The sequence below is a fragment of the Solanum dulcamara genome, chromosome 6, assembly GCF_947179165.1.
Source record: "Solanum dulcamara chromosome 6, daSolDulc1.2, whole genome shotgun sequence".
In the NCBI taxonomy this organism is placed as follows: Eukaryota; Viridiplantae; Streptophyta; class Magnoliopsida; order Solanales; family Solanaceae; genus Solanum; species Solanum dulcamara.
In genome coordinates, this window is record NC_077242.1 from 8,781,880 (window position 1) to 8,807,109 (window position 25,230).

Here is a 25,230-nt window from a genome sequence, read left to right on the forward strand (position 1 = left end):
AGCTGCTCAGATAATAAGTGCCCTTTGCCTCTAATCTTAAGGTTGTAAGTGTTGGATTTTTGCCTTGCCTCTCCAAAGAGGTTCACAAATGCTATCAGGTAAGAAGGAATGAGCCTTTATTTATAGAGTATAACCCTTTTCCTATAAATAGAGGCTCATTCCTTCTTACCTGGTAGCATTTGTGAATCTCTTTGTATTTCGAGTGAATTGTGTGAGGTTATTTTTTTTTGATATTTTGTACTCTCATATTTATAGTGTATTACTCATCTCTTCTTGTGGATGTAAGTCGATTGACCGAACCACGCTAAATGTTTGTGTATCTTTTGGTATATTTCTCGTTTATCTTCTTATTCATGGTCTGTCAGGGTTTGATTTGCTAACTTCCGCATGACATCTGATTATTTTGATCATAACAGTAAGTTCAAATCATCAAAGTAACAAACTATTTTAAATTGTTTCTGCTGCAAACAAGTCATTATTACCAAATAATAAAGTTAATTGATTAACAAGTAAAAGTTATGATGGAGTGGTAAGTATTTTTTTATCCTTAACAAGAGGTCTCAAATTCAAACGCACGAGCTGCCTTTGTTTGGGAGCGCCTATAAAATGCTGGGGTTCACTTATGATTAACTTGATCTTAATGGTTCAAACATATGTACTTCACCAACATTATGTTATAACTTAATCAAATAATTGAACAAATTGGGTGGCTCTTCCCTAGGCTATCTAATAGTAGTAGTTGAACATCATACAAACTTACTGGAAAAGCAAGCAAACTGATCAAAATCTTAATAATTACTACTATCATTTTAAGACAATTAGTACAAATGTTACCATTTTTTTTCCCATCTATCCTATTAGTATACAAAGACATTTTTTTTCCTTCTAATATACCTAGCCTTCCGTGTATGAAAAATTGAAATGAAGGTTATTCGACGAGGGATCATTTACATATTAATCATAGGTGCATTGCATTGAGCAAGAAATAAGCAAGCCAATGAACGAATCTTTGATTCAAACAGGCGAGCTCGGCTGCCCATCTGAGCTCTGACCTTGATGTCTCTTGCTGTCAATACTCTTCCGCTTGAGAATGTCCTTAATTTCACTTTCTCTTCTATCAACAAAGGTTATTAAGTCCTTAAAGCTAACGGAGCGGAGGGTACGCCTACTAGGACGTATAGATTCAGGTTCACTGATCTCATGATCCTCTGGCTCGGGGTCATACCTCCGGAATTGACAGTATACCCTGCAGAAAAATGCTATAAGAGCTAGAAAACAAGCAACAGCACATATGAGAAATAGGCCCCAGAAGCTTTTGAGTGAAAGCTGAGTATCATCAGATTGGTTGTTTTGTGAAGAGCATCCGTTTTTAGATAGCCATTTGTCATGGATCCTTTGGAGTTCGCCATTTTCTGACAGTTGAAGGATTGCAGTTGATAGATCAACAGCAAGAGGAGAGTCCCTTTGAAATGCCTGACCATGGATAGTGAAGATTAGCTAAGAGTAGATTGGCTTGCTTGTGCATCAATGTAAAGATAAGACATCTGAGCCTTTCTCAACCCCAAAAGTTGGCTCATGAGGGGAGAATTGCCCAAGTCTATATAAGCAGACCACCAATCCATTCCTCAACCAATGTGGATTTTTACCCACTCTAACACCTCCCTTTACGCACATGCCCAACTGGAGCGTGGATCGGGAGCCCAAACGGGGATGCACCTAGCTCTAATACCATGCAAGTATATGACACTTGAGCCTAACTCAACCTCAAAAACTAGCTCATGAGGGAGGATTGCCCAAGTTCATATAAGCAAACCACCTGTCCATTCCCAAAAAAATGTGGGACTTTTACCCACTCTAACAATCAATCCTTATGAATATACAACAACAACAACAACAAGCTCAGTGTAATCCCATGAGCGGGGTCTGGGAAGGATAGAGTGTACGCAGACCTTACCCCTACCTTGGGAGGTAGAGAGGTTGTTATCGATAGGCATCAATCCTTATGAAAAATGTGCCAATAATATGTAGACTCCCTTTTTTTTCTTTATTTTGAGTTTGATTTCTTTGTTCCTGTTAGGGGTGGGGTGGATGGGAACTTAATGTCTGTTCAGTAATGCAAGGGAAAAGATAAACTTACAAAGCCCCATCCGCCCTTCGTGAACTCCTGTCCTACTGTCCTGAATACGCATTTGCTGTTGGATAAGAAGAGCTCAACATAAGGAAGCTCGTCCACAATGCCAGCAACGCCACCACCTTGCGGACCTTTCTCCAGGGCACTAGTATATTCATCTTCTGTTTTCAATATACGGATCCGTGATTCTAAAACACCTAGCTCTTCAATGAGGTAGTTATAGGCAAATGAGCCGTCCTGAACTCCAATTGGTTCACCAGTTGCAATTAAACTGTCAATTCCTTGAATTCCTGATGACAGCTGCCTTACTGTCAGGATAGATGTCAAGCTAGCTGTATAGCTCGAATTGATAATTAGAACGACAAAGAGCCAAAAGATAAGCACTAAGCGTCCCAAGGTGCTCATTGTGTTTTCTCCTATTAGTTCACACAAGGAACAATGTTAGCTATGCTAGGACAAGCTAAGCTTTCTGTCACAAGAGGAAAGATCTTAAAAAAACAAATCAAAGAGGATGTACGTACTGTGTGCGAAAAACATTGTTGAGAAACTAAACCTGAAAGAGAAAACTGAATCTTAGCACCAGAGTCAATTTTTACCTACAAGTTAAATGATTTGAGTAAAAGGACGATCTTTTTTAGACTTTCACTGCATTGATGATGCCATCAGGATTATTTTTTTTTTCCGCTAAAGAAAGAGTCACTGTGTTATGATTGAATGCAAATGTTCTTAAAGTTTCACATAAAGCATGCATTTGATTCTACAACAAGAGTATAAGACTGAGTTACTAACCAAAAAACTGTAACAAGTTGTTGCCTTGGTGAACCACGGAATTCAGGATTATGTCGATGCTCAAGAATCCAAACGACAGTTCCAACAAAGAGAAAGAAGACCCCAGTTACGCACCACATTTGGAGGGTAAATGGCTGAAGGAAAGCCCATGGACTGGATTTCAGCTCTTTGATAGGAGCAATTACGACAAGTCCAGATTCCATGTAAGGTTGTGTGAAGTCCACAATCCTTGTGCGGTTTGTAGTAATTGTGACATCTCCCACAGCTGCATCATATTTCTAAGATGCAAAATGCATCCTTATATAAGTAACCATGAAAAAATGTTTCAGCATCACATTTTGCGTTGAGTTCTAATACAAATCAGGACAGATATCCCTGATTTAGCAACATATTAGATACTGAACTCAGAGAATTGTTTACAAAACTCTATTCAACATGCACGGAAGATGTTAAATTGGTAAGGTAACTCATTAACTGAAAAACTTTATTCGAGGATTCTGAACTTGCTGATGCAATATCAACATCTACAATCACAGTAGTTTAAGATCCCATGAACAAAAAACTTCAGGCATTTTCTATTTATACCACAGGAATTCAAATAAAATTGAAGGAAAGCATATGTGATAAGATTTAACAAATTTTACTTGAATTCCAAGTTTAAATGGATTTTTTTTTATTAATGAGCTACAACAATTGCACCTATTTAAGCAACTAAAACGATTATTGAGTATGGCACCCCTTTCCGTCATGAATGTATCTTTGTTTAGCCTACAACTCTTACTCTTTCAATCAGAAAACTGAATGTCTACTTCATTATTCATATATCATAGATATCCATTGGTAACCACTCGCAATTCAAAATTAATCAGTATTCCTATTGTGGTAACTAGTAAACAAATGTAAATTAAAGAGATATTAAGTCAGTCTGATCAAATTATTCCATCATAATTAAAGAGATTAAGTCAGTCTGATCAAATTATTCCTATTGTGGTAACAAGTAAACAAATGTAAATTAAAGAGATATTAAGTCAGTCTGATCAACTTATTCCATCATAATTAGTCAATGAATAAAAAATTGATAACACAATCAAGAACTCACATTTGTCGTGACGTCATTCACCAAGTTTTTGAAAGAGGGGTTTCTCTTGCCGTCTCCATACAGAATATAGATGTGAGGAACGGCATAAGGCAACAAATCTATGGCAGCCTCAAAAACATCAATGCAATATCCTTTTACCCCAGAAGGTCCTTTATCTTTATGCACAAACTCTTTAAAAGTAACACGATAAGGCACAGCAATTCGCAGAGGCTTTCCATTATGGGGGAACACCCATCCTCGAGGTCGAGTTACAGTTTCTCCCGGCCATATGACATTGTATAGATGTTGGGTACTGGTTGAAGTGTTTGGAGGTTTTGAATATAAAACCTCTGGAGTTACAACTGATAGACCAGAATAGTTTGACCAATAACCTACTGTGCGTAATCCCGTTCCACCAATGTTAAGAACATCATATGCTGAATGAACCAAATTTTTCTCAGGATCAAACTGAATCTGGCCAGTTAGACCTGTGAAGTTCATGCCAATGAGTATCTGGAATAATTTCTGTCCTTGGTCAAAAACTTGCATGGATGACAAATGCAAAGCACTCCCATTTGTATCACGTAATCTGGGGTCATCAGAGAAGGTAACCTTTCCACCATCCTTGAAGAAAAGGTCGAGAGCTCGGGCAAGTAGCCAAATGGTATCGTAAGCATAGAGTGCATAAGAATTAAAACTTCGAGTTTCAACATCCTTAAAGTTTTTCCATCGCGATGCAAACATCTTTTTCTGATCAGAATCTGCGGTGTGATGGCGAAGTGCTACAACACCCTGTATAAGATCCATAGTTTCTGGATTAACTGAATCTGAAGAATCCAAAAACGATGGAAGCCAATCAGTAGCGATCCAAACATAGCCACTGACCATCATTCCCAAATTCTTTGCCTTTGAAAAAATTGATAGCCCAGTATCAGGATTTACATGAACAACAAATACTCGTGCCTCCATAAGGTTCACACTGACTAACAAATCATCAATCTCACTACCACTTGCTCCAGGAGAAAAGGCTGCTTTGTAGGTGAGCTTAGCACGCTTCTTTGCGAGGGCATCACCCAACACAGATATCCCATTTCTACCATTATCATCATCAACAAATATGGCTATAACCTCTTTCCATCCAAAATAATCAACCACATCAGCTATAGCATACATTTGGAAGTGATCATTTGGAACAGTTCTAAGAAAATACGAGTACTGCAGAGAGGATAGAGTAGGGTCCGTGGCAAAAGACAAAAGAGGGACCTGAAGTTCATTCATAACATGGGAGATCACATGTGCTATTCCTGAGGATTGTGGACCAATTGCAGCAACTACTTCTTTCTCCATCAGCTGCAAAGCTACAAAGCAAGGATGCCTGTAAAATACTAGGAAAGGCAAAGAAAAAAAAGAAGGAAATACACATTGGCAATAGTAAATACTGATAACTCAAATGTGACGAGAAGGTTCGCCTGGAGCTTTTAAACAAGGTATTTTGTCTGTGAAACAATAGTGGTACAAGACAATGAACTATTCGTGAATTCAAAAACGGGCCATGAACTAAAAAGTTTGCTTCTTTGTTTCTTTCGTGACCAGTCTAAATCGCATTGCTTTTGTATTTTCTTTGTTCAAACTTCCAAATACTTGCCCAACCCCCATTACCATGTCCCATTGAGGTTTCAAATAAGCTACTGCATACAGAAATTCCCTCACTCCGCATCTCCATGTGAGCAATTTATCAAATACTTCAAAACGATCAAATGAGCATGTCTTCATCTAAACTTAATGAATGCACATCAATCAATCAATCAACTTTACCTCAATCACAATTTAGTTTCGGTAGGCTATACAAATTCTCTCTATCCATTCCACTCTATTCAGATTCATTATGTTCCAGTATCACTTGATTGAATGTATAGGACACCAAAATCATAGAAGAGAGCATAGGGTACAAGATATCATGTCACAAAGGATGAGATGATATGGCATATGTGTCTAACTACCTAAGTCTATATAAGAAAGACCACCGGTCTATTCCCCAACCGACTCAAATCCACTCTAACAATGCCCATACTACTGAGAATGAAGTATGGTACTTAGTACTTACATTTGATATTATTATTTTCTTATAAAAAGATCATAGTAGAGGTGAAAAGTGGGTACCATCAACAGTGCCAACAAACCCACTGCAATTTGTATCCTGAAATATGAGGTTCAATTTGGTTCCTCTGAGAATGCTAGAATCTGAGTTAACATCATTGATGGCAGCTACAAGAGCTGGCTCAGCTGACCATCCAATAACAGAATTAGCTGTAAATAAAGCTCCAATATTCACCACCTTAGGCCTAGAAGAGGAAGATAAAGGAGTAGTGGCATTTCCTGTGTTATTCCCAGTCCCTCCAAGAACTGCCAAAGGCAGCCATATCCATGAAACCAACAAGAGAAACACTCTCTTCCTTTGTAAATACACCTCCATCCCACGAAGACAGATCCAAAATTTTGAGTTTACTAGTTCTGAATTCTGTCTAGACATTCAACAAATTTCTTTCTTACCACAAACCAGTAGCTAGAACTCTAGCTCCACCTCTGAGTCTTCAAAGCATCAATTTACATCACCAATATTTCTTCCAGAAACTTCTGCAGATCACCACAACACAAAAGATAAAAAGTCAGAGCTCAACATTTCAAGGTGAAAAAAATTCAAGACTTTCACAAAGGTTTCTAAAGATACCATCTTTTTTTTCTTTTTTTCAAGTAGATGGAATGTGTGCCCCACATCAAAATATCGACAAGACCCATGATGACAATTCATAAACATTTAAAACACCAAGCAAGAAGAAAACAGGGATGACCCAAGAAAGAGTCAAAAGAGGAAACTTCCTTACAGAGAAGAACAATGAATTTTGTACCTCAAAATACACAACTTGGAACAAAAACGACAAAATTTTCAGTATGTTGTAAAATCCCACTAAAAGTAGAATCTTTTGTATATGGATGCATGATTGCCTCGTGTATTAAATATAAATAAACTAATTAAAGAAGAACAAGTTGGATGAAATATGCCCATTTTTTCTTGGAATTCAACTAAAGGAAATGATAGAGAATCTTGATTGTTAGAGGGTGGTGGGTATTGGGATTTAACTAACTAAAATCCATAGCTACAAGTCTACAACATTAAATAAGTATTTTTTTGAATTCAAAATCATAACCCATTTGGTTATTGTTAGCATACATGTAAACAATTTACACTATTAAAAACTTTACAAGGTAAAATATGACAAATTTAGTTTTGACATTCAAGTAGTTGTACCTCCACACTGCATTACTTACACATGACAGTACAAACTCAAAAGAACAGGTGTGTCCGCATTCAATTTAAATAACACACTCATGATTCTTTGTTTGTGTGTGGACAAAGGAACTATCACAATAATGTTAACCGACAAATTTTGTAGCTAAATAAAAATATCATTACTCAGCGATAGATTATCAAATAATTCTATTAGCTACGACCTACTTGATGACAGATTAGTGATGAGATTCATAGTTAAATTATGTTTCTCTTGTGATGTTATTTTTTCACAATTTGTATGATTCACTTTTTTTTAGTCCGTTAAAAAAAGAATGACATATTGTTTTCTCGAATTATTATACTTCACACTAAACGACTACTTAATGAAATAATTTATTGACACACAAATATTTATGATTTATTTTAGATTATTTATTTCAAAGGTTAGGATAATTGCCTTCCAAGACCCGAGTTCGACTCTCGGCAGACACAACTCTATGATCCAAACCTCATTTATAAAATTTCATTGAATATATTATTATATATATTTCAAAAAAATATATTACTTACATGACATAAATTAGGACAGCGGGTAGTTTATTCGTGTGCATGTATCATAAAAGTGGAAGAGCATAGCATATTACAAAAAGAGATCCCAATGACAACAGTCTTGAAAGGTGAGGAAAGAATAATACTTTTCCTAGTTGTCTAATATTTCATTTCAACTTTACACCAACAACACAGATGGTATAGTGTTGCCACGTCATCAGATGAGTAGGATAAGAGCAACCTGTATCAGACATCAGGTGGGACCTACTAGTCAGAATTTTGTGAAAAACGTGGATTAGCATGTGATTAAGCCTAATTAACTTGATAGCATAGAAAAGGCTATATATGGAATATCTTTATGGAGTCTAGGAAGTAGGTGTAGTTAAATAAATATCTTATTACTATTATTATTATAATTGTTAATACTCCCTCCATCTTTTTTTTATTTGTCAAATATTGCCGGAGTAATAATATGTTTGCATTAATGGCCACTCAAACGCACTTGTCTATCATTGTCGACTTGTCGTATATCAATTTAGCATAACTGCATAAGTTAGTCTACACTTTTTCTGATTAAGAAATAAAAGTCAACTGCCTATTAACTCGTTTAGAAAATAAGCCTTCTATTTAGCCATAAAAGAAATTCATTTTTTTTGTGGAATTTTTGGTTACATTATTTAAAAATCAGTATTTAATCATAAAAATTACAAATACAAATAAAAAACACCCAAAATCTTATTTTTATTATATTTTCCTTTTTTAAATTTTACTCTAATTTTTTTATTTTTATTAAAATAACTCCATTTTTAAATTATGTTTTATGTTTATTATTTTATGAAAGTACATTCAAATAATCAAATATTATTTACTAATTATAGTAAACACAATTCTATCTTCAACTCCAATTTCAAAATTTTCAATTAAAGTAAACAAATATTTATAATAATATGTAGTAGCTTGTATATGAAATCTAATATATGACATTATGTGACAATTCTTTATAACATATTTAACTGTGCGTTTCACGTAAATTTGCTAAGTCGGGTGATGCTGCTAGTTTTTTCTATAAATTGAAGGGTATAATCCATATTTAGATTTCGGACGTACTAAGATTTAATTTTAAATATCCTATATTTAAAATAAGTTAATTTCAGACGGATACTCAAAAAGTTAAGGAAACCAAATAAAATATAAATATAAAATTAAAACTTTAAAAATAAAAGAACATTTTAAAACAATATTATTACTTTTCTTTAAAAAATACTAATAATTTTTTCAAATCAATTAATAGTGAAAATATGAGAAATTAATTAAAGAGAATTTTTTTAGAAAAAAATAAAAGCAAGGAAGAAAATAAATATTTCACAAAAGAAAGAAAGGAGAATACTAAACTATATATAAGTTTTAATGTTAATAATTATGTGTAATCAATAATTATAAAATGCTTAGTTAAAAAAAGACACGTTTGTAATATTGATAAGATTTTTCTAATATTTTTAACCTCTCACGTTGCTTTTAAGAGAGAGAGAGTACTCTCTAGTTAATATCAAAAACTAAATTGGTTCTATACATATAATTAGCAACAAGAAAAATAAATGCAATAGCTAAATGGTGATGACCAATATCAATCAACCATATATATATATAAGTAAAATATATTTTCAAAAATTATGGATCAAACACATATTAAAACTTCAATCTAAATTTTGGCCAAATTTAAATTCTCAAAAATATTTGAAAGTGGAAAACGCCGTACAAGCTAATTGGGGTTATCTGGAAGTAATTTTGATGCCGTAAATAAGTGGATTTATTTGGTTGGCCACTACAAATGGTCTCCCATGATTTAATTTTAAAGAAAATGACTTTCAAATTTTAATCCCTAAATTCACTTCAAATTATTATTATTATTAAAAGTTAGGAGTAATAACTAATATCTATTTCCTCCATTCTAATTTGCATGATATAATTTAAATTTGAAACTTCAGTTTCTTTATTTTAACTATGCATATTAATGAACATACAATCTTTAAAGTTTTTAAAAATTATTTATATATTTAAAAAGTCATGAGGAAAAATGTTCATAATTGGTTTGGAAAATTTTCTTTTTAAAAATATTCATTTTATATTTATTTACATTCTCCATTCCAATTTATTTGGCACCATTTAATGAACACAAAATCTATAACTATATATTTAATAAAGCTAGATATAATCTAGGTTATGTGGCACCTCTCAATGACCACCATTCATATTAATTTATTTTTCTCAAATTTTTGAAAATTTCCCCTTTTTTCTAATGTGCTATTTTAGAAATAGCTTTAAAATTTTATTTTCTTAATTACACCTCCCTCATTTACTCTTATTAATTTCCCATATCTTTTTCAGTTTCTGAAACTCAAAACGCTATCATTAATTCTCTATAAATAACTCCACTTAAATGGTTACCCAAAAAAATAAAATGACTTTTTATCTCCTTTATGATTTAATTTCGATGGCCTCATTTGTCTTCCATATAAAATTTTCAGAGAAGTTGCTAAACAAGAAATTTAGTACACCAACTCATTCACATTAGTCAAATAATGCTCCTAATTAATATTTTCTTAAGAATTGTGCAAAACCTTATCATGACAATTAAAAAGGGATGGAAGGAATATTATAGAAAAATAAATGTGTCAATTAATACTCTATCCTCATATTTTTTATTAATAATTAATTATATATACAACATTTGGTGAACACAAATATAATTAACTTTTTGTATCTACTCTCTTTGTTTTGTTATATGCTAAGTCGGGTGAATGAAATATCCTTATGAACAGTGTTATTGAAACACTTAAGCTATGCTAAATATTATTTTTTCTTAATAGCAATAACCATACTATATATCATTTGAAACCTTTTTTTTTGGCAATCAAAGGATTAGCCAATTTGTTGGATCTCTACACTTATATATATATATTCTCACAAGTGTTCTTCACTAAAAAGATGATGAAAACAAGAGATAAGTTTCTTCTCCCATATATACTTACATATTTTCTTCTTGTGAGTGACTAAATAGAGAAAATACCCTCCTTCCTTTTGCTAGATTTTCTATCAAAATTTATGCGTGTTAGTTCTGTGGTCCTAATTTATATTAGAAGAATTTATTGAATCTTTTTCGAGGTAGAAGTTTTTTTTTTAGAAAGATGTGAATGGGAAAAAATTCTGAATGCACTTACACAATTATCCTTAATGATAATATTTTTGACATGCTTCAATCTTTAAAGAATTTCCTACTATCTCTGTGATCAAGTATTTCTAGAAAAATTTTCATCATTTTTTTAAAATTAGATTTTCTAGTAATATTTGGCGTCTCAACTATTTGCCATTTAAACAGACTTTGTCTTTTAGTGGGAGATGTACGGTTCTTATTAAAAAAAAATTGGCATGCCGCTACTTTACGTTGACTTTAGGAATTTTAAAATATGTTTACACCTAGACTATTATATTTCTTGGATATATAGAAGATTTTTTTCAGTGTGAATTGTAACAATATCACTTATTTAATAAGAACTTGCCAAGATGCATGGGCAAATTTAGTAATCTTGGAAGCACGTATTGGGTATTTATCTTGACTTTTTTTAATATGATTAGATTTTTCTTTTCCTAAAAAGAAAATACAAAGTATTCATATTTGTTTAGTTTTTTTTTTGTTGGAAAAGATTTATCACTCTATAAATAGAGGCTCACTCATTCTTACTAGCATTCACAATGTAGTCCTAGGGGCTTTGAGAGTGTTGTGTAAAGGGAAAAACGGTGAGACACAAGTGTTATGTTAACACATGTGTGAACTTCTTTATATTTCGAGTGAATTATGTGAGGTTATTCCCCTCTATATTTTGTATTTTCATATTTATAGTGGATTGCTCATTTTCTCTTGTGGATGTAGGTCGGTTGACTGAACCATATTAAATGTTTGTATCTCTTTTGGTATATTATTTCTCATTTTGTCTTCTTACTATTGATCTTTCAAAATTTATTTTGCTAGCTTTTGCGATTTTTTCGATCTTAGCAAGTGGTACCAAAACTTGTGGTTGTTGTTAGTGCTTGTCGGCTTTAACAGCACGTAGGCACGATTTTTTGTTCGTTCACTAGACCTGCCTGTCGACACTAATAACAAATAAAACAGCTTCACCTAATTTTAATAGATAAAAATATTGTGAAACACAAATGAATTTATTTTTTATCCCTATTAAATATATATGAGTGAATCAGATATTTTATCTATTTGTAACTCGCCTATATTCAAATAGATTTTTACTTTTATTTGTTATTTTTATCATATTCAGAAAAGAAATATTTTTAGTTTGTGTTTCCTCAACATTAATTTCTTCTTCCCCAAATTATTTCTCAAGACTTAAGTTTATATATCAATTAATATGAATATTATGGTAAAATATTATCATATTAATTATTACTTTTTAAGAGACGTACAAAATCTAAAGTGAACATGTAAAAATGAACGGAGGGAGTATCATTTATCACCATTGGTTGGTAGGTACTTGGTAGACATAATTTGATAGCAGTCGGTTTAATGTACATCATTAATTAAAATTATGGACACTCATTTTGCCAGATTGAACTATATTACCCTTAAAATAATTCATGTATCAGCCAATTTCCCACGTTTATCCAACTCTGAAGAATTATTACTCCTACCATTGAAGAACTAATATAAACCAGAGCACTCATTTATTAGCTAGGTAGGTTGATTTTTAAATATACAATCATTCGATCTATTATGAAAAATTTAGTTAGGGTGACCTTTTGTTCACGAATCTTCAATTTGAATTATTTGCGAAACTAGAATATAGTACGTGGGTTCAATCGGATCCAATAGTTTTGATCCAAAACTTGTATTAATTTTAAGAAATCCATCAAATCTAACAACACAAAAAACTAGAATTTCAAACCTACACGTTTAATTTCTGACTCCGCCTCGATGAACCACTCTTATCTAGTTATCATAAGTATATATAAACTCTGCGCATTATGTTTTCTCACGTATGTGGGAATAGGATTAAAATCTGTGAAAATTAATGTTTATGGATTTGGTCTCTTGATTTAACACTAATAAATGAAGATTATTGTTGTATATGTGTTAATAATCTCTCCTTCTTAGAGTCCGAAGCCGAAAGGGCAAAAGTTTTAAAATGGTGATCAAATATTTTATGAAACCAAAGGTGGCCCCCTTAATATTTGCCTACTTAATTATTAAAAATCAATAAGGAATGACTTCTACTAAAATGATTCTAAGGACTATTTATATTTAATTAGCATGTTTTTGCAACCTATCTATAATCATTAGTAACAGATTAATATTACAATTTAATTAGTTTTTTTATATATATAAATTTACTTAGTTTTCAAGGTCTAATATGTCAATTTTTCATCAATTCTAGATTAATGCTTTATTTATATATTCTTCTATGATTTTTTTCATCACTTCAAAGTTTTTAGTCTTCTATAAATACTTATTAGTAAAGAAAAAACTCTTATTATTCTTAATAAGATATATATATTTCTTTGTACACTTGTTATATGTATGTATCCAATTGTATGTTTTTTTTAACCTAATAAAAACATTTTAAGAAGTGTAAGAAAGAACACAATTATAGTGAGAGATCAAAAGTTGGTTAATTGAATTTAAAATTATTTCGGCTTATTAAAAAAGTATAGACGAAGAGAAAATGGTGAAAAGGAGTTTAATATTCTTAAATTTTTTTATTTCTTAATTACACAAATTTTAATGTTCTCAAGTCTTAATATAATTAACAAAAGAGATATTAAATTAATAGAGCATAAAAGAAATATATTGTAGAATATGATGAAGTATATATAAATATTATAATCAATATATTTATGGGTGGGGTGGGCTGGGGGTGGGAAACAGGGTGGGGGTTGGGAAGAGGGGTGGGGTCCATCTTTACAGGAAGTTGCACCGCAGAATGCGACTTGCTGTAATGATGGCTTAACGATCGTTACCTGACAGATTAAAAGATGCTCCCTGTGGTGCATTTTACCCCCTTTGATTTTATAAAATATTTGATCATCATTTTAAATTTTTTATAAATAAAATTACCCTTTAGACTCCAGACTCCCTTATTTCCCCCAGCTTAGTTGAAAAACTGAAATAGACTAATTACACCATCCCCTTGACCAAAACTGTATCAAATTTTTTAAAATATTATTCTCTTGTTTTTATCAATAATACTTAGAAGAAGAAAAGGAATATAACATTCTTATAATAAGTTAGGGACTAAAAGTCACACAGACACATAGTTACATCATCATATTTGGCCACATATATATATCTCTATTATTAGTGGTTAAGTTGAGTTTTAATCTCTCCTACATTATTATGACAACGAAATATTAGCACCTGGATTACTTATTTGTCCTAGTCAACTTTTAGTCCTCTCTAATGTGTTTAATTATTTATTACTTCCTCTACTTTTTCTTATTAACTATATTACTATTAAAAATAAATGTCACTTTTACATATTTACTTTAATAAATTAAGAGACAATTAATCACTTAGTTTTTAATTTATCCTTATGACTAATTATAATTATTTCTTACACTACTAAAAAAATGGATTGCGTCATTTTTTGGTCAAAATCAACGGAAAAGCGACACAGTCACTTTCACTGCTTTTCAAAAAGTGATGGACGGCATCGCTCCGAACCAATGCAGTCCGTCGTTCTTGTTGTTATTTTTTTAGATTGTTTTTTTGAATAAGCGACGGATGACATCACTTTTTTTTTTAAATGAAGCGACATAGTCCGTCGTTTTGTTCTTCACATTGAAGAACAAAGCGACAGACTGCAATGCTTTTCTATGATTTTTAATTATTTTTTTTCCAGAAAAGCAACGGACAAAAGAATCCTATCAGTCGCTTTTCTGCAAATTTTTTGTAGTAGTCAGTTTCTGCTGCCCACCTACAAATAAATTACAATTCAATTCAACCCATTCATAAGAAACCAACCAAGACAAATATTACACATAATACAATAACAAACTTCATTAAACATTCAAAAACACTAAAATCACAATTTAAAGACTTATCAAGACTTTCAAAATTAGTTTTAAAAATATAAAATGTTCACTAAAGGGATGCTTAGGGGTGCTATCTACGTATTCTTCTTCTTCATCATTCTCGGTGTCCTCACATGGAGAGGACCCTCTTGAAGAACGGGATGTAGTAGGCCGACGAGCGATATTGAACACTTATTCTTTAATTTGCTCAACGGTATTTTTCATGTTTTCTTGCTCGGCCACTCATTTTGCCTCGAATGCTGCCAATGCACGTGTAAGTTGTTCAATTTGTTGGGACATAACAACTATCTGGACACCGTCAACTGCCTCGTCTTGGCGTGATGATCCAATACCTTCTAGATTTAATTGGAGTCGTTGTACATCGTTCCAAGAGCTCACCCCATAATATCTGTCCTTATGTGCCCCTACCACTTTTTTCTTCCACAGTTGAGTGAATTCTTCAGGTGTGAGATGGACGTGATCGCCCATCTCAAGCACGTGCCATTCATACTCTCTCTACATATTAAAAATAAAAATGAGTATCAAAATATATACATGATATATATATATATATATATGCACTATTTATCTTAAAATTTTAAATAAAATAACTTACACAAGTTTGTTCAGGCCTTTCCTCCACCACTCATCCAGATCTGACTCATTAAGCTTCTTTTTCACATAAGTCCTCTTGAAAACCTTATTATGAATGGGAGTGCGCCATAATGTTTTTTTCTATAAATAAAAATATATTTTTAGTTGATATTAATCAAATAATAGTTAATCAGCTTTATTTAAAATTATGAATTAAGAGTTAAAATTTAATTTTTTTACCATATCTCTCGTAATTGTTCCAAATCTCTTTGCAACTCTAATATGTAACTAGGCACCCCTAAAACTGTTTCTAGCTTTTTTGGCTTGTTGAGACAAAACTTTGAATTCATTTGTGTCCAAATACCAACACAACTCCTCAAAGACATTTGGAAAGAGCCAAGTTTCAGGTGTCTTTATATTCCGAGTTTTCTTTAGTCAGTTAGACAGTCTCATGCTGGTCTTCCTCTCAAATATGATCGGAATGACCATATTGTATTTCTTCTTCCAAGTACACATAATTTGGAAAAAAAGTAAGTAGTGTTTGATAATTAATAAATTAAAGTATACTAAAAAATATTTAACTTAACTAAAAATATATATAACTAATTACACATATATACATTAATTCATTAAACATCGTCTGACGTATCATATCTGGAATCTCACGCTACGAGTGATAAGGTTCTTGTAGCATTCTGAAAATTTCTAAGTTAAGATCCGAACTATTCTTCATATGCATATAGGATAGTATCGGGTGATTCTTAATTGTGCATAGATTTTAAGGTTAATTCTTTAGTGTGAGAGTAGATTTGGAGATGAATTAAGGTCACAAGAATCCTTTAGTACAAAGTTAAGTTGAAAGTTTCCTTACCGATTGAGTTTTGATATAAGATTTTACGTGGGTCAAATTCAAACGATCATATCTCCTAGAATATACAGAACATAACCTTTCAAATTAAAAGTCAATGAATCCTCTTTCTAACGCCACTAAGTTTTCCTCATTTGGAGTTTAGAGTAAAAAGTTATGCTTATTTCAGTGAAGTCCTGTCGGACTGGCAAACCTTCACAGACACCTATACGACCAGTGAAAGTCTTCACAGACCATATAGCCTTCCGTGAAGAGCTTGCTGCCAAATTTTTCGGACCCTTTTTTTGGACACCTTCTAGAGGTATTTTGATCTTTTCCAAAGCTTTTCAATTCTATTCTAAGTCATTTTTTGGGTGTTTTAAAATAGTATATCATTCAACTAACTAGTTTTCCTCTCATAATCATCAATCAAAACATCCTAGGCTCAAGAAACTCTCTCAAGAGTACTTATTTTAATTAAGGGTGACAAAAGAGCTTCAAAATTAAGAAAAAGTGACTCAAGTCTTAATTATTGAGTAGATGTGACAATTTTAAAATTAGTCCTAATGACACTAATTTTAAGACTCTCAAATTTTATTATTTACACAAAAGCCCTATCGTTTCCATCCCACCACTCCCCCTACCCTTTTAGCGTTGCCATCCCCTGCTCTTCTGCCACTGTCACCACCAATTCTTACCCTTATTCCTCTATTACCACCACTTCCTCCTCTTCTCTTTCTTCCATGCACCACCACCTCTTCATCCTCTTCTTTCTCCTCCACCACCACTGTTTTCATCTCCTTCTCCTCCATTGTCGCTGCCACAATAACTACCACATCCACTTTTGTTACCACCAACATCAACACATTCTTTGCCGCCACAATCACCCCCTCCTTCACTTCACTACTGTTAAAATTTTGAAATAGGAAAGTCATCTATTGCAGTATATGACGCCATCTATTGCAATAGATGACAACATCTGTTGCAAAAGATAAGGATCTTTTCCTATCTGTTGCAATATATAGGTTATCTGTTACAACAAATATGACATATGTTGCAATAAATGTCCGAATATCTGTTGTAACAAGCAACCTCTTGCAACATATTTTTAATATGTTGCAATAGGTTGTAAAAGTAAGGACCAAAAAGAAAAAAAAGAGCGCGCTAAAAAATGATGAACGTCGACGACAATGATGACAACAATAAAGAAGAAGAAAAAGAAGAAGAGGAGGAGGAGGAAGGAAGAGGGAAGAAGAAGAAGGAAGAGGGAGAAAGAGAAGGAGAAGAAGAAAAAGAAGAAGAGGAGGAGGAAGGAAGAGGGAAGAAGGAAGAGGGAGAAAGAGAAGGAGAAGAAGAAAAAGAAGGGAGAAGAAGAGAGAAAGAAAGAAGAAAGAAGAAAGAAGAAAATGATAAAGAAAGAATAAAGAAGAAATTGAGGGGGAGAGAAATCTGAAAAGAAAAAGAAGGAGAGCGAAAAGAAGATTAAAAAGATAATAAAGAGAGAAATTTCAAAATTTGAAATTTAAAAAGGGAGGGAAATCTTTTCAAAGTTTTCAAAATATTAATATACCCTCCAAAGTTTTTAATTATTCTAATCAAGTACTTTTCATTTAATCTCATTTGACCAAGTCAAAGTCATCAATTTAAAAACAAAACTTAAAAGACATCCTTTGTTAAATCTTCACTTCCATCCAAGGTTTTCCAAGGTCTTTTCTCCAATCAAGCTAGGGTTTCAAAAACTCAAGTCTCCTTTTCAATCTTATAGCTAAGGATAATCGAGGTATGTGAGAATGATCCTTTCCATCCATGAAGTACCAAAGGTTTTTATCTTTTTCTATCAATTTCAATCAAATTGTTCTAAGATTTTGATGATTTAGCATTGGGTTCATCCAATTATGATTTTATTCATTCTTAATGATCGCATCATTGCATCTTTTTTTTAATAATAAACACCAAAGCATAAGATTTACACAAAGATGTGGAATTTAAGTGGTAATCAGGAATATCACGGAAAAAAGTGCACGGCTGAAATATTTACTGCGAGGAATTCACGTGCCATAAACTTCTGAAAAAAAGGTGATGATATACTAACAACTGCACAAGTTGCCTACTCAGGCAAGGTCAAAAAATTTCGCTGCTATTTCCTTAGCAAACAGTATTCACTTCCATGTAGTGCCAAGAGAAGTCAATATAACCAAGGTATCAACTTGTTGCCTCAGGACAATTAAGTATTTGAACAAGTTTAGCTTCTCTTTGTCGATTTCCAAGTAGTCCCGAGTGATAAGATCTTCAGTTCTCTTTTTGATTGCTTTGAAATCAGGCTTAAACATGTGGTTCAAATGCTCAACACACTCCAATAGGAGCTGCTGACGAGGAAACACCTTTTTGGCTCTTCATTATGCACACAATACAAGCATCAATTGCATAACGTCCTAATCCTCCTCATTCTGTCAGTGAACTTGGAGTTAAATTCAAAATGATCCATTGACGAAGCAGTTCTACTTTAGCTAGGCTCTGGTCAGAATTTTATACTTGGCACATGACATGGATTGAAGCAATCTGATCAAGTCATCGTCAGCCAAATTTAACTGACTGGGTGTCACGACCCAAATACGGGTGTGATGACACTCATTTCAACCCACCGAGATGAGTCAGCCTAATAACCAACGAAAAGTAAATGCGGAAGTAATTGAGATAAAACAAGGTTTAACTTAGTCAAAAACAAATAAATAATCTCCAAAATCCCCCAAGACTGATTGTCACGTATACAAGCCACTAATAAATTATCGAAGTACGAAAGAAAATACAGTCACAATGTCTTTATCTCTAGAGTAGGACTAAAACATAATAAAAGAGTAAGAGGTGTCCGCTAGATGGATGTAACAGCTACCTCAACACTCAGAATTGATAACCTCGGATGTAGTAGAAAATAGTAGGAGCTCAAGCAGGTCCGGGCTCACAACCTACACAAGTGTGGAAGCAAGGGGTGAGTACCAAACAACACGGTACTCAGCAAATGGATAACTAAAACTAAGCAAAGCTTAATAGATACAAGTACTCCTGTCCTCCCAACCGAACCTCCTTAACTAAAATCTGCATAAAATCAGTCCAACTCTACACTTGTACAATAACAACAGTAATACAGTCCACAAATACTCATCAATAGTATCGTCAATGAATCATACCAAGCCAAGTTCAGCACACACAGAGCAATATGGGGATAAACACAAATTCACAAATATCAAAAAGGTGCAGTGCAATGCAATGAAATGATGCATGTCTGTCCTATCGGTACACATCCACTGAATCACAGTCCGGAACCCATGGAGGACATTTCTGTCCATGTAACCTGCCACAGAGCGTGTGGCCCGCCCCCTCAATATATATATCCTGCCACGGAGCGTGTGGCCCGACCCCTCAATATATATATCCTGCCACGGAGCGTGTGGCCCGACCCCATTGTTTCATAATACCTGCCACGGAGCGTGTGGCCCGACTCCTTTGTTTCATAATACCTGCCACGGAGCGTGTGGCCCGACCTCTTTGTTTCATAATACCTGCCAAGGAGCGTGTGGCCCGACCCCTTTTGTTTCATATCATTTTCAGTCTCAACACAATATGTCAGAACCAATGCAATCAATTCATGTTCATATAATTCACGATAATAACATGACAACAACAATAATTTTTCCTATCTCACATTAACATAGTCATTTCACATGTCCAAAATCACAACATATCAATTCCACCAATACATGTCATTAGATCACCATTTTATACCCCTCATCTCTATTTTTAAGGTCAATCATACAGTCAATAACCCAATCCAATTCTCATTACTCCCTAGTATATATGACACGGAAATACAAGCATCTATAAGCTTAAACTGAGGTTTAGAAATTCACTTGCCTCAAATAATCAAGCAATTACTCCGGTACTTGAGTCTTCCCTTTTCGTTGGGCCTCCAAATAAGTATAATCTAATAAAATAAATAATCATAATAAGATTTCGAAACTAACAACAACCCTATTATTATATGTCTAGCCTAGATCCAAAACCTACCTAAATCTATAATTAAGTTCTCAAATCTTGATGTCAATTAATAAATCAAATCTTATATTTTCTAAATTTTAAGCCTAGGGTTAAGTTCCAATTTTCCCCAATGTCATAAATATAAGGGTGTTCATATAATACAATACACATAATACTTAATTACATATCTCAATATATGAAAATTTAATTTACATCTAAATGACAAAATAAGAATAAGCAGAAGACACTGATAACGAACCAATGGTAGTAGTCATCACTTTAATTCTATTGATCGTATATTATTATAATAATTTTTTTTTCTTTGGTAACATGCTGCAACCTTCACTTATGTCAGTTCTTTAGACATTGCCAATAATGACAGACTTGTCATCTTTCCGTGACGGCGCCGCAGCAAACCCCAATTACGTTCATATTTTTTTTTATTTTTTACTCTACTCATTTAATAATAGCAGATATTCTTCTTTACACAATTATATACATATATCCACGAATGAAAGAAAGTAGCAATCATCGAATGGGGAATTTACCTGATAAATCCTACGCTTCGCCGTCACTGCACGATAAATTTCCTCGCTGATCTCACTTCTTTTTTTTTTCTTTTCAAACTAATTATGTACTAAAAGTTACAAACTCTCCTATTTTAATAAATAAAGTGGTATAAGATATTAACTAAACTAACACTTTAGTCCATCAATTAAATTAGTTATCTAAAATTGCCCCTCAACTAAATAACTGTAGTTATCAAATAGTCCAATAACCCATTAAAAAAATTACGGGAAGAATCTCGTATGAAAGGAAGATAATTATTTCTCAAGATGACCTAACGGTTTATTACACTGGGTAACTCAATCTATCCGAAGTATTAAATATAATAGAGTAGCAGCCTAGTATGTTCCCGCAATAAGTTCAATAGGTTTTGGTTCAAACTTGCCATTGATATTACATGTACCCAGTGAGTAAATCCAGGTCAATTTCCTATGTTGTTTTCATCTGGTATTACATTATGGAGGTACTCTCCATAATTCAGCAGTTAAATGTATAGGTTTCTTCCTAACCACCATAAGATTCTTCACATTCTAATAACCAGCATAGCTGTTAGCACATTATTCAGCAGTTAACATGATCGACTCGAAAAAGATTGCATAAACAACAAATGAACACCATGTACCTGGAAATGCCAAGTTAAGAAAACAAAAACTTAATGCATGAATCTATGAATGTATGACTTGCCTCATATAAAATGATGTAAGAACATGGAATTTATCTCTATCCTAAAGTTCATTATTTTCTTAACTGCTCAACATGTGAAATTTCATCTTCAATAATGTTGCGTGTGGTTTGTAGTTTGTGCCTGGTCTAGCTGCTGAGGGTAAAACTCCTAAAGTTGGTTGTCAAAATTTTGTTCGAATATGTAAAATTGGTGTAAGGATTTGATTATGGAAGACTTATTTGATATGCATTCCAGCTTATCAGACGACTACTAAAGGTTATTAAACATAGTTATTTGCTTAAATTATTATCTCATGTAAAAGCTAATATTTTGTGGTAATCTGTTTTTTTTCTGTGAACTTAATTTTGAAGTGTCTGCTTCTAGTTTTCTTGTCCTTCTATTATATGAGCGCAAATACAGACACTGACCTTTTTTTTTGCTTCGTCTGAACTTGCCTCTCATACATATATTTGTCTTACTATGGGTCATCAGCCAAATTTGATTGCAGAAAATGTCTGACCAATGTCTTTCTTTAATAGGCAAGCAGTTGATCATCGTTACCTTCTAATGTATTCTAGAACCGAATTGACTAGTGGCAATTAAGAGGCTAGAGATGTTGAACAATCATGTGGCTTATGTCATGATGCAGTGGAAGATCCAGTAGTGAGTTTGCGCACCTCTACCATTCCCCTCCCCCCAAACCAAGAAATAGGAAAAGAGAGAGAAGAAAAGGAAAGAAATAAATACCAAACATGTTACTCAGCTGAAGTTCAATTTGATAGCTCTTTTTTTTTTCCATTTACTAAATTATTTTTATGCTGGACATTCACGGTCCAAGAACATCAAGCACCTTTCAATTTCTCATTGTCAGCCTGAATATTGTATGTACACTCTTTAAACGTCATTTATTCTTTTTGGAGTTCGAAAAATTGTCGGAGTTCGAAAAATTATGGATGAGCAATTGGGATACTCTCTTTCTAGCGGCATATACATTGAGATTTTATCGAAAGTACTTCTAGTATAAAGTCCTTATACATAGACAGAGTCTTCTTTGAACTGTGCATCTCTTTTTGATTGTTGTAGGTTACTTCTTGCAGGCACGTGTTTGCAAGGTGTGTTTGATAGATTTAGCTGAAAGTGTGAGTAAAACACCATGCCCTTCATGTACCAAACTCCTCACATTTCACTTCACTGCAAATAAAGATAAGGGAGATTCTAGTTCTAAACCTACTAATAAAGGGTTTAGGTCCTCAAGTATATTGAACAAAATTCAGCTTGATGAGTTCAAGACAAGCACTAAAATAGAATCTTTGGTATGCAATTGAATTCACCATATTCTGCTCACTTTGCTTTTCTTCTTTGTCTTATGGGTTTCTTAACTTTTTACAAGGAGAGCAATGAGTGTCATATACAGGCACTAAGCCATTAATTATTGTGATTCTCAGGCTTATTCAAAACTAAGATAATGTTCTAACCCAAGGGGTGTGAGCTCATGATCTTGTATCTTCATTATATGCTATTGCATTGAAGAAAACCAAAATGTTTTTAAAATTAGTTGTGTCTCACTCAGTGGAACGAGTGAAGCCTGTGCATTAATATAATCCCCATTTCAAATGTGGAAGTATTGAAGAATCTCAATCTTATCAATTTGATTGACATTGTCCTTAACTTTTTGATTCTTTTTCTTGTGAAAAATATTGCTACAGTACCTCTATTTTATAGTACAGAACTCTATTAAAATTGACAAGCTTCTAGATAAAAGTTTGGTAAACTTTGACATCTTGATACATAGTGATGTCATGGATGATATCAAGAATAAGAATGTGGTGTCATGGATGACATCAAGAACAAGAATGTAATGTCATAGATGACATCAAAAGCAAAAATGTGATGTCATGGATGAGATTAGGAACAAAAATTTATTCCTATAAATAAGTAGCTCTTGATTCATTTGAAACACACATCTCATCACATCTCTCACTTGTATTCTCATAATCTAAGACATTTGTAAAATACATTAGGAGAGTAGAGAATTGATAGAATAATTCTCTTAAATGTATTTAGGATCTCTTTCCTTTTTTTTAATATAAAAATAGTTGTTCTCTGGTAGATATAAGATCATTCTGATCCAAACCACGTTAAATATTATTGATCTTTCTTGTTCTTTATATTCACATTTTCTCTAACAATTGGTATCAGAGCCAAGAATCTGTCTGAGTATATTCTATGGTTGCAACACAGTCTGAACTTTCACATTAGAAAAGAGTTACTTTGGTTTCATGTATTTCCAAATACTTTATAGTAGAAAATAAAGAACAAGTAAAAATAAGTTCTATGAAGTTTGAAATTGATAGATTTAATGGGCGCAACAACTTCAATATATAAAAAATCTAGATAATGGCGTTACTGTAGAGGGAAAGTTCAATCCATGCTATTGATGGAAAGTAGCTCGATACCATATTAATTTCTGACAAGGCAAAGATTGAAGGAGATGCATTGAGTGTAATCCAACTGTTCCTTGCACCTAACATGCTCTTTGAAATGAGTACAAGTACCGAGGAGATGGCCAAACAGTTATGGGATAGGCTGGAAAGGCTTTACTAGGATCGGTCAGTTACAATGACGTCTTCACATATTTAATATGAAGTCAGGTACTTTATTGCAAGAACATCTAGATACATTCAATAAACTTGTGATAGACTTACAAATTGCTGGAATTAAGAAGGATGAGAAGACACTTGCATATGCTTTGCTATTTTCATTGACTTCAAAATATTGTGATATTGAGAATTCAATGATGTATATCAAGGAGACTATCACTCTTGAGCAAGTGCGGCAAACACTTAACTCTTATAATGTGCGAAGGCATTTTGAAGAAGACAAAGATGATGAAGCTAGTGGGCTCTTTGTGAGAGGTCGTACTAGCTAACAGGGAAGGAGCAAATCAAAGCACAGATCAAAGTATCGTATGAACAAGAAGAATGCGGAGTGTTGGGGCTTTCACAGGAAGGGACACTTTAAATGAGATTGTCCTATGTCAAAGTCCAAAGAAAATGTGAGTGCATCTATTGTTGAGTAGGTACATGATTCTAATGATGAATATGTACTAACAACATCATGCAATAGTGGAGTCTATGACAATAAATGGGTGTTAGACTTTAGTTGTACTCTACATATGATATTTCGAAGAGATTGGTTCAGTAGCTATGAGACAATAGAGGAACTGTAGTAATAGAAAATAATACAACTTGTAAAATAGTTGGCATTGGTTAAATTTGGGTTCGCTACCATAATGGAATCGTGAGGACTATTACAGTAGTCCATCATGTTCCTAATCTAAAGAAGAATTTATCTCCCTAGGTACTTTAGATAAATAAGGCTATAAGTATATGAGTGATAGAGGTACAATGAAGGTGGCTAAAGGTTCCTTAGTCATGCTGAAGGCCAAGTTGGAGGATGACCTCTACACACTAGCAGGAAACACCATTGTTGGATCTGTTAATGCATCTACAGTGTAGTTATCTGATGATGACAAGGCAAGATTATGACACATGAGACTAGGCCATATGAGCACACAAGGACTGGAGATGTTGAGCAAACACAACTTTTTGAA

General features: G+C 33.3%; 1 protein-coding gene across 3 annotated transcripts; it reads right to left on the minus strand.

The window, feature by feature from the left end:
* Positions 1-777: 777 nt before the first annotated feature.
* Positions 778-7,383, minus strand: LOC129891760 (glutamate receptor 3.4-like). 3 transcript variants are annotated; one of them, XM_055967240.1, is made up of 7 exons: positions 7,306-7,383; positions 6,159-6,632; positions 4,020-5,356; positions 2,921-3,198; positions 2,653-2,684; positions 2,138-2,547; positions 778-1,473 (listed from the first exon to the last, which is right to left on the minus strand). In XM_055967240.1, the coding sequence occupies exons 2-7, from the start codon at positions 6,526-6,528 to the stop codon at positions 1,015-1,017; spliced, it is 2,886 nt and encodes a 961-aa protein (XP_055823215.1). In that variant the 5' UTR covers positions 6,529-6,632; positions 7,306-7,383; the 3' UTR covers positions 778-1,014. The 3 variants fall into 3 exon arrangements, with proteins under 3 accessions (XP_055823215.1, XP_055823217.1, XP_055823216.1); XM_055967242.1 differs by lacking the exon at positions 7,306-7,383 and adding an exon at positions 6,905-7,214; XM_055967241.1 differs by lacking the exon at positions 7,306-7,383 and adding an exon at positions 6,727-6,855.
* Positions 7,384-25,230: the final 17,847 nt, after the last annotated feature.

Coding starts and splice junctions, on each gene's coding strand:
- LOC129891760 (XM_055967240.1), bottom strand. CDS start 6,528: ATGTCTAGACAGAATTCAGAACTAGTAAACTCAAAATTTTGGATCTGT. Junction 5,357..6,158: donor GTTTGTTGGCACTGTTGATG/GTACCCACTTTT, acceptor CTTGCTTTGTAG/CTTTGCAGCTGATGGAGAAA. Junction 1,474..2,137: donor CGAAGGGCGGATGGGGCTTT/GTAAGTTTATCT, acceptor ATCCATGGTCAG/GCATTTCAAAGGGACTCTCC.